At 33.5% G+C, this 8,840-nt stretch overlaps 1 protein-coding gene across 1 annotated transcript in view; it reads right to left on the bottom strand.

Annotated features, from left to right (window-relative positions):
- Positions 1 to 7,570: 7,570 nt before the first annotated feature.
- Positions 7,571 to 8,840, bottom strand: part of LOC107658002 (peptidyl-prolyl cis-trans isomerase FKBP10-like) — a 24,958-nt gene continuing 23,688 nt past the window's right edge. The window contains exon 10 of the mRNA XM_016446380.1: positions 7,571 to 8,112. Coding sequence (XP_016301866.1) covers positions 7,924 to 8,112 — 189 coding nt within the window. The 3' untranslated portion in view covers positions 7,571 to 7,923. The remainder of the gene's footprint in view (positions 8,113 to 8,840) is intronic.

Below are 8,840 nucleotides of genomic sequence, written 5' to 3'. Positions count from 1 at the left end.
ACAGCGTCTCATTCTGACCATCCATCTCCTCCGTCAAGGCCTGAGAGAGAGAGAGAGAGAGAGAGAGAGAGAGAGAGAGAGAGACATCACCTGAGTCAATCTGACACTGAATCTATTGAATATAAAGCCCTCCTTGCCAATGAATCCCCCACAGTGTCTCATCCTCTAAATACACTTGTGCTTCAACTAATGAAGGAAACTCAAGCTGAGTCTGACTCCAGCCACAAACCCAACATTCATAAAGACATTGACAAACCTAAAGTGTATAATTATGATGAAAAATTAAAAAACGAATTTGACCTCCAAACCAAACTCCAGTGTTATTCGGCCCTAAATAGAAGCACCAAATTGGCAAATTACTTATCAATCAAACAATTAAAAGAAAGACATCCTTTCAAAATATCGACTCCGCGACCACGACTTAGAAATAGAGGGAGGAAGATATAAAAGATCCTGGAAACCGAGAGAACAGCGACTATGCAAGCACTGTGACTTAAATCAAATAGAGGATGAGAAACACTTTCTTCTTGTCTGCCCCAAATACACCACTACAAGGCAAATATTCTTCCACAATTTGAAGCATTGAATTGTTAATTTTTGTCTCTAAACGACTCTACGCTATATACTCGGAGAGGATGACATGGCAGTCAAACTAGCTGCAAAATATGTATACACCTTACACACCATACGAAATGGTTAATTCATTGTATCCATTTGCTTTATTTGACATTCTTCATTGTATATAATTGCAATTATTATAATTAATATTAGAAACACTGTCTGCTCTTGCTATTTTTATTTTATTGTATTTATCTATTTATTTTCTCATTTATTACTCATATCATTAATGCCATGCCAATAAAGCAACTTGAACTTGAGAGAGGGAGAGAGAGAGAGAGGATTAAAACACTTATTTTATCACAAATTACCTCATACAAATTCACAATAATATTTATTAATATTATTATTAATAATTTTATTTTATGATATTACTATTATTGGGAAAAGACAGAAAGGCAAAGAAAAGAAACAGAGCAATAGCTGCAATCTTCTTTCATCCCTTCTTTGACCATGTGACTAAAACCAAATGTGAGACATTCAAACTGACCAGTCAGCAAATTACAACTTCACCCACTGTAAAGGTGTCACAATTAGTAGGCCCCCAATGTATACACATCTTGGCCTACAGGCCTTGATCACTATCAGCACTTCTGTGTCTTCAGGAATGCCAAATGGTCCTTTTGTTACTGAAAATAGGTTTGGGACATGAAAGCAAAAGTCCTTGATTATATTTGACCCTACAATAGAAAAGTGGGCTAAACAGAGAAAGCATAGAAGTCACATTTATTTATGTAGTGCTTTATATAATACAGATTGTTTCAAAGCAACTCCACATTAATAAAGAGGAAAATAACGGGGTTATAGTAAAAATGCATAAGTTATGAAACAAATTTAATTTCAACTGTAAAGCAGCTATAAAGAAGATAATGGTGTCATTATTCAGCTTAATTTAGTTCATCCACCCATCCATACATCCATTCTCCTCTGCTTGTCTGGGACTAGGTCGCAATGGCAGGATGCTAAATATGGCCACCCATACCAGGGTTTTCACGGGTCCTTAAAAGTACTACATTTAGTTTGACTAAACTTCAAAAGGCTATGATGTTCACAGTGGGAAACCAGGAAAACCACTATATGCTTTTTCAAAAGTGCCACCCACTGGCAAGTATGAAATCAGCCCATCTGCTGTTTTTTTTGCTAAGACCAAAGCAAGATTTGATGCAGCAATCAAAATGTGCTGTAATTCACTTCCTCCAGCTCCTCCTGGGGAATCCCTAGGTGCTCCTAGGCCAGCCAAGAGATATAATCCCTCCAGCCTGTCCTGGGTCTGCCCTGGAGTCTCTTCCCAGTTGAACATGCCCAGAACACCTCTGACGGAGGAGTCTGGGAGGCAACCTGACCAGATGCCCAAAACACATCTACTTGCTCCTTTCAATGCACAGGAGCAGCAGCTCTACTCCAAGTCCCTGCTGGTTGTCTGAGATTTGCACCTAATTTCTAAGGGTCACCCAGAGACCCTGCAGAGAAAATGCATTTAGATCGCATGCATCGCATTATTTTGGTCACTACCCAAAGTTCAACACTTTGCGTCTGAGCGTCTGAGGCAGAGGTGGAAAGTCCAGGGGTCAGAAAGTAAAAGTCCTGCCATAAGTTTATTCCACTCATGAACTCAGCCAGCATATATTGTTACATTTTCGGTTGTTTTGCTTCAAAGAAAGGTTAGATTTTTTTTTTAATTTTTTTATGAAACATCAAAAGGAAAAATGTAACTTTATAACAGTACATAAACAGTATCTATAAAGCATGAAATAATGTATTTTGTAAAATAAACAAACAAATAAATAAATAAAAACGTGCTATACAAATTAATTTGTCTCGACTGTTTTGGGATAGTGTTTTATCTGAATATTAGTGCTGCTGCTGAACAGAATGAGTGTTTTACCATGATATATTTTTTATGATTATTTGATAAATACAAATATCAAAAGAACAGCATTCATTTGAAATAGAGATCTTTTGAAACATAAATCTTTACTGTCATGCTTGAAATCTTACTTACCCCAAACTTTTGAATGATAGTTTATCACTGTTTCCACAAAATATTATCCAGCACAACTGTTTTCAACATTGATAATAATCAAAAATGTTTCTTGAGCAGCAAATCAGCATATTAGAATGATTTCTGAAGATCATGTGACACTGAAGACTGGAGTAATGCTGAAAACTTTTCCATTACAGAAATAAAAGACATTTTAACATATGTTAAAATAGAAAATTATATTTAATTGTAATAATATTTTACAATATTAAAGTTGTTCATCAAATAAATGCAGCCTTTGTGAGCATAAGAGACTTCTTTCAAAAACATTTAAAAGTTGTAAATATTCCAAACATTTTTTGCCTAAAATGAAATAGTTTAAGTTTTCAATAATGCAATTGCCAAAACAAGGCTTTAAGGAAGTATAAATTGTTATCAGACTAAAATCTTGCAAGTCAAACCTTACTACATAGCAGCAAAAACTCATGAATTAAAATTGTGTTATTCTGCCAAGATCTGGAATTTAAATTATTCTTAACATAACCAAACCTGCTGGCATTCGACCACGGTAGTGGACTAAAGTTTAACATGCCTGGTCAGGCTGCAATAAATGCTTCAGAGCTTCTTATTTGCAAATACTGTAGTATGGTAGTTATTAGATAATGTGGGTGATGTAATATTGAGATGCTTTTGAATGTTTTTTTTCTCTCATGTCAAATGTCATTTCATTATAATCAATAATAATCAGTAAATAACATTTGCAGTTTTTAAATATGTCATAAGATCAAGCAAAATTGTTATGACTTTTTAATAGTGTTTCCTGTACAGAGTTTTGCTCTTAACCCTCTACGGTACAGAATATGATATCAATGAGGAAAAAATTATTTGTGATGTTTTTCCTACTTAAAATTGGACACTATAACAATATCAATAAAAATTTTTATTATTATTTAATTTTTTTTTTTAAGTTTGTTGCCTCAAGGCACTGTACCACAATGGACAAATTTAAACATTTGACATTTTCATGTAGAAAAAAGTAATATATTTATTGAAAACATCAATTTCTTTAACCAAACACTTGAACAAACAGATTTATCTAGATTTTAATGTATTGCACATCTCATATTTAATAAAAAATAACATTTCAAATTCAATCAAAACATTGTACCATCGTGGATCGTTTTCAACATTGATAATAATCAAAAATGTTTCTTGAGCAGCAAATCAGCATATTAGAATGATTTCTGAAGATCATGTGACACTGAAGACTGGAGTAATGCTGAAAACTTTTCCATTACAGAAATAAAAGACATTTTAACATATGTTAAAATAGAAAATTATATTTAATTGTAATAATATTTTACAATATTAAAGTTGTTCATCAAATAAATGCAGCCTTTGTGAGCATAAGAGACTTCTTTCAAAAACATTTAAAAGTTGTAAATATTCCAAACATTTTTTGCCTAAAATGAAATAGTTTAAGTTTTCAATAATGCAATTGCCAAAACAAGGCTTTAAGGAAGTATAAATTGTTATCAGACTAAAATCTTGCAAGTCAAACCTTACTACATAGCAGCAAAAACTCATGAATTAAAATTGTGTTATTCTGCCAAGATCTGGAATTTAAATTATTCTTAACATAACCAAACCTGCTGGCATTCGACCACGGTAGTGGACTAAAGTTTAACATGCCTGGTCAGGCTGCAATAAATGCTTCAGAGCTTCTTATTTGCAAATACTGTAGTATGGTAGTTATTAGATAATGTGGGTGATGTAATATTGAGATGCTTTTGAATGTTTTTTTTCTCTCATGTCAAATGTCATTTCATTATAATCAATAATAATCAGTAAATAACATTTGCAGTTTTTAAATATGTCATAAGATCAAGCAAAATTGTTATGACTTTTTAATAGTGTTTCCTGTACAGAGTTTTGCTCTTAACCCTCTACGGTACAGAATATGATATCAATGAGGAAAAAATTATTTGTGATGTTTTTCCTACTTAAAATTGGACACTATAACAATATCAATAAAAATTTTTATTATTATTTAATTTTTTTTTTTAAGTTTGTTGCCTCAAGGCACTGTACCACAATGGACAAATTTAAACATTTGACATTTTCATGTAGAAAAAAGTAATATATTTATTGAAAACATCAATTTCTTTAACCAAACACTTGAACAAACAGATTTATCTAGATTTTAATGTATTGCACATCTCATATTTAATAAAAAATAACATTTCAAATTCAATCAAAACATTGTACCATCGTGGATCACAAGTATAACTAAACTATCATATCTGTTGTCATACCAAAACATTATAATCAGTGTTGTTTCAAAGTAAAAAATTTAAAATAATCATAACCATAAGGTTATCCTTACAAGCATGCACACACAAGCACATGCATGCAAAATCTCCTACTTCACTAATGACACCTCATTGCTTGTGAAAACTGAGGAAGCAATTCTTCTCAACAGACCAATCATAATATGTGCAGATATAGTATGAGAATTACTATTCTTGAAAATTCATTACAAAATCATGCAAAAATTCTAATACATTTAGATAATTCTAACTCTTTTCCTTAATATGAACACAAATATCATATACTTGTATACAACCTAGTATGCCTGCATGGCCTTATGCGATTCCATTGCGGTACAATGTTGCCTTGAGGCAACATGCAGTTTTTTGTAATTTCCTATGATACATTTGATGAAATATTATGTAAAGTTTTTGAAAATACTTCTTTACTTTCCAATGAAGGTGACTAAGATTTTTTGTAGGCAATTATATGCACGGAAATTGATGAAAAATGCACTTTTCATTGGACAAAATATAGAGTGACGTGCACGTCCTGAAAGTGGAAACAAAATGGACCCCTGTGGGTCATGTGACCACTTTTTTTGTATGTTCATTTATTAGTATTTGACTTCTACTTCCCTGAGACAGCATTGGTCAATTAAATGTGTCTCATTTTATTTAAAAAAACAAAAATATGTTGTGTTGCCTGGAGGCAACATGGTACCATAGAGGGTTACATTTGCATACACTACTTATTTTACCATGTTTACATACCCCTTGCAAAATCGTTAAAATATTTAGCATTTTTTTACAGATCTATCTTAAATACGAGAATATATTTTTCATATTTAGTCCTAGGGATGTCCCGAGCCGATCTTAAAAATCGGGGTCTGGACTGATTGAGCTTTTTTTTTACTATTTGCAGGGCCGCATTAACCATTGAGCCCCGGGGCCCAAGCAAGGAAGGGGCCCGTGATTGGCTGTGGAGTAGATTGACGGACATCGGTAGCGCCGATCGCCAAAGCCTCACCACGCCCCTCACTTTTTAGCGCTATTATTTAGTGGAGTTTTTCCGTAAATTCCATGCATTACCATTAGAGATTAAAATGTCACATTTGAATTTGGTTTACCAATCAAATGCATTTATTATATATTTTACTTTTGAACAAACTGTGCACGCAGCCTATCTATCCGGTGATCACTGCGCCTAATGTCTGCATTCACCTCTCTTCACTTCATTCTGGTGTAATCTAGAAACGGTCATGCAAAGAACAATCTTCGATAAGTAAAAATGTCAACTATTCTAAAAAAAAATAGTGAGAGAAAAAAATGAGGAGAGCGGGGAAAACATGAGTGAGTCACTAAAATCCACAGCTAGTTTATATTACTAAAGCTGATGATGGAGTGGGAGTTGTGGAACCGCAAATGGACCGGACACATGAGCAGATAAAAACACAGCGTCATCATCCCCACAGATTTTAGGTTAGTTTGATTCTTAACTTGATAGATGTTGCTTTTTGGGTTTGAACTAAACTCTATAGGCCTAGTATATTCGCTTATGGGTTGAGAAATTCATTTTACATCATTCATGATGTAAGCTTTTCATTTAAACGCATTTTAAGCATTTTGGTTTAAAAACTAATTTAACTGTTCAGGGACATTAAGCAGTGGGACAGAATTCATTTTGGCAAATGCGCGATAAACAATAATGTAAATTAAACATTAGAAAGAAAATCACTCACTCTCCTTGACCAAATCGCTTTTGTGAAATAATGTATATTGAATTTATGCAGTGTTACTATTATTACTATTCAGTCTTTTGTAATTCATGACTGTTTACTTGTCTTCAGTAAGTTTGTTTTTACTTAGGCTAGTATTTTTTATTTTTTTATTTTGTGATATTGGAAATGGTAACGTGAAATTGCAATGCATCAAAAATTTTGATTAGATAAAAATCCTATTTTAAGCTATATATATATATCATTATTGTGATGGGGGGGGCCTGCAGTAAGTCATAGCCCCGGGGCCCAGTGAGGTCTTAATGCGGCCCTGACTATTTGGTATTAGCTATCCTAAATCTGATTCTTTATTTTACATCAGCTGTCATGCAGGTGTCGTGCAGTCTTGTAGATTTCAAGTGGGTTTGCTAAACAAAAAAAAAAGAAAATGCTCCAAAGTGAGGTCTGTTCTAGTGCATCACACACACGTTTGAGCTTTGATGCACACTTTTGTAATGAACATTCATTTATTTACCATTTACTTTTATCTGCCATAAGACTATCTGAGACGTATAATGCATTGTTTTGGGTTGCATCTTGCTTTGGACTTAACGACAGACTGGCATTCTGACACCGCAAGCTTCATGCTTTCTAAACTTATCTCCACATTTTCCGTTTATGTTGCAATTATTCCTGCTTATTGTACAAATAAAATACAAGTCATTTAAATTATATTCATAATTGTGACCAAACAGTCTGTTTACAATGTCTACCAGTGTAACATGTTTACATCTACCAATGGCTTCATACAGTGGACACACACACACATATATATATACTCTATATATATATATATATATATATATTGGGTTCATTTTAAATAACTTTAATGTACTTGAAGTGAGCACACTTCACACTAGGAAAATACAAGTATCAGATTGGGACTTTGTATCAGCAGATACTCAATTCAATGACTCGGACTGGATCAGGGGCACAAAAAACCTGATCGGGACATAGAAGCTGCATAACAGCTATATATAAACAAACCCATCGTTCAGTTACATTGGTTATTTGATTAATGGACAGAAAAAAAGACACAGAAAGGTCACATATTATAACAAATCTTCCAATGTAACCTCTGAAACACTGCAGCTAGAAATTTATGTTTTTTAATAGTGCATTATATGTCATCAGAACATTACCCATTACTGAACCCATGGATCCCAACATCAAGCTGACATAGTCAGTCAATTACAACTTGAATTACAAAAATCTTACTCAAAAAACTATGTTGCCCTCACAGCTCCTCATGTTTAGGCACTTCATCATCCTCATTTACTATGATGTTCAGTTCGTCTTCAGTTATCTTGCCATCTGCATTGCGATCTTGCTTTTTGAACATGTCCCTTAGGATAACGTCACTGTCTACTCCTGGGTGGAGGCGGCCCCTGCCTTCAGCCACCTGTAGCTTAATGAATGCTGAAAACTGCAGAAGAAAACAACAAAAACCAGTTGGTGATCAGATGTGACAAACAGTACCAGCATCTCACATGTCATATTAGTCACATACTGTAGGTCTATGTGCGAATGCACATAGTATTTGTGCGATAGGACAGGGTCTGTTTAATTGTATGCTGACTTGAGAAATCATGTTAATTCTTGTGCACAGTGGACAGACAACACAGACTAACACACGATGCGTAAATGTTTTTACCACAACCCAAATGATGGATCGGAAATTTTTTTTATAGCAACCTGTGCGTGTGTAGCTTTAAGAGAGCAAACAAACATCTGTATTAAATCCTTGGGCTGTGTTTGTGTTTTTTCTCCACCATCTCTCTCTCTATTTTACTTTCTTAGTTGCCAACAGTTAAAAAAACAGGACTCCAGACCATCCAGCACCAGCTGTGATTTCCTCAACCACCCCTTTTGTTGTTATTGTTAATTAATTAATTAATTTTTAGATTGATTTATTGATTGATTAGTTTTGTGTTATGTCATGGACAGTACATATATTGGTGTCTTCTTCCTATATATCTCATACCATGAAAAAAGATTTTGTTCATATTGCCCACCCCTTAATTTAGAGTTTCACAACTGAACTAGATATATGTTGAACTCAATATTATATGTATTTATGTTAAAAAAATATATATAATTTTTTTTAAAGCAGGCTCATATATATATATATATATATATATATATATATATATA

Source organism: Sinocyclocheilus anshuiensis, unplaced genomic scaffold (assembly GCF_001515605.1).
Source record: "Sinocyclocheilus anshuiensis isolate Anshui unplaced genomic scaffold, SAMN03320099.WGS_v1.1 scaffold547, whole genome shotgun sequence".
NCBI lineage: Eukaryota > Metazoa > Chordata > Actinopteri > Cypriniformes > Cyprinidae > Sinocyclocheilus > Sinocyclocheilus anshuiensis.
Note: the sequence above shows the minus strand (reverse complement) of the source record. Positions and strands in the feature narration are given on the sequence as shown.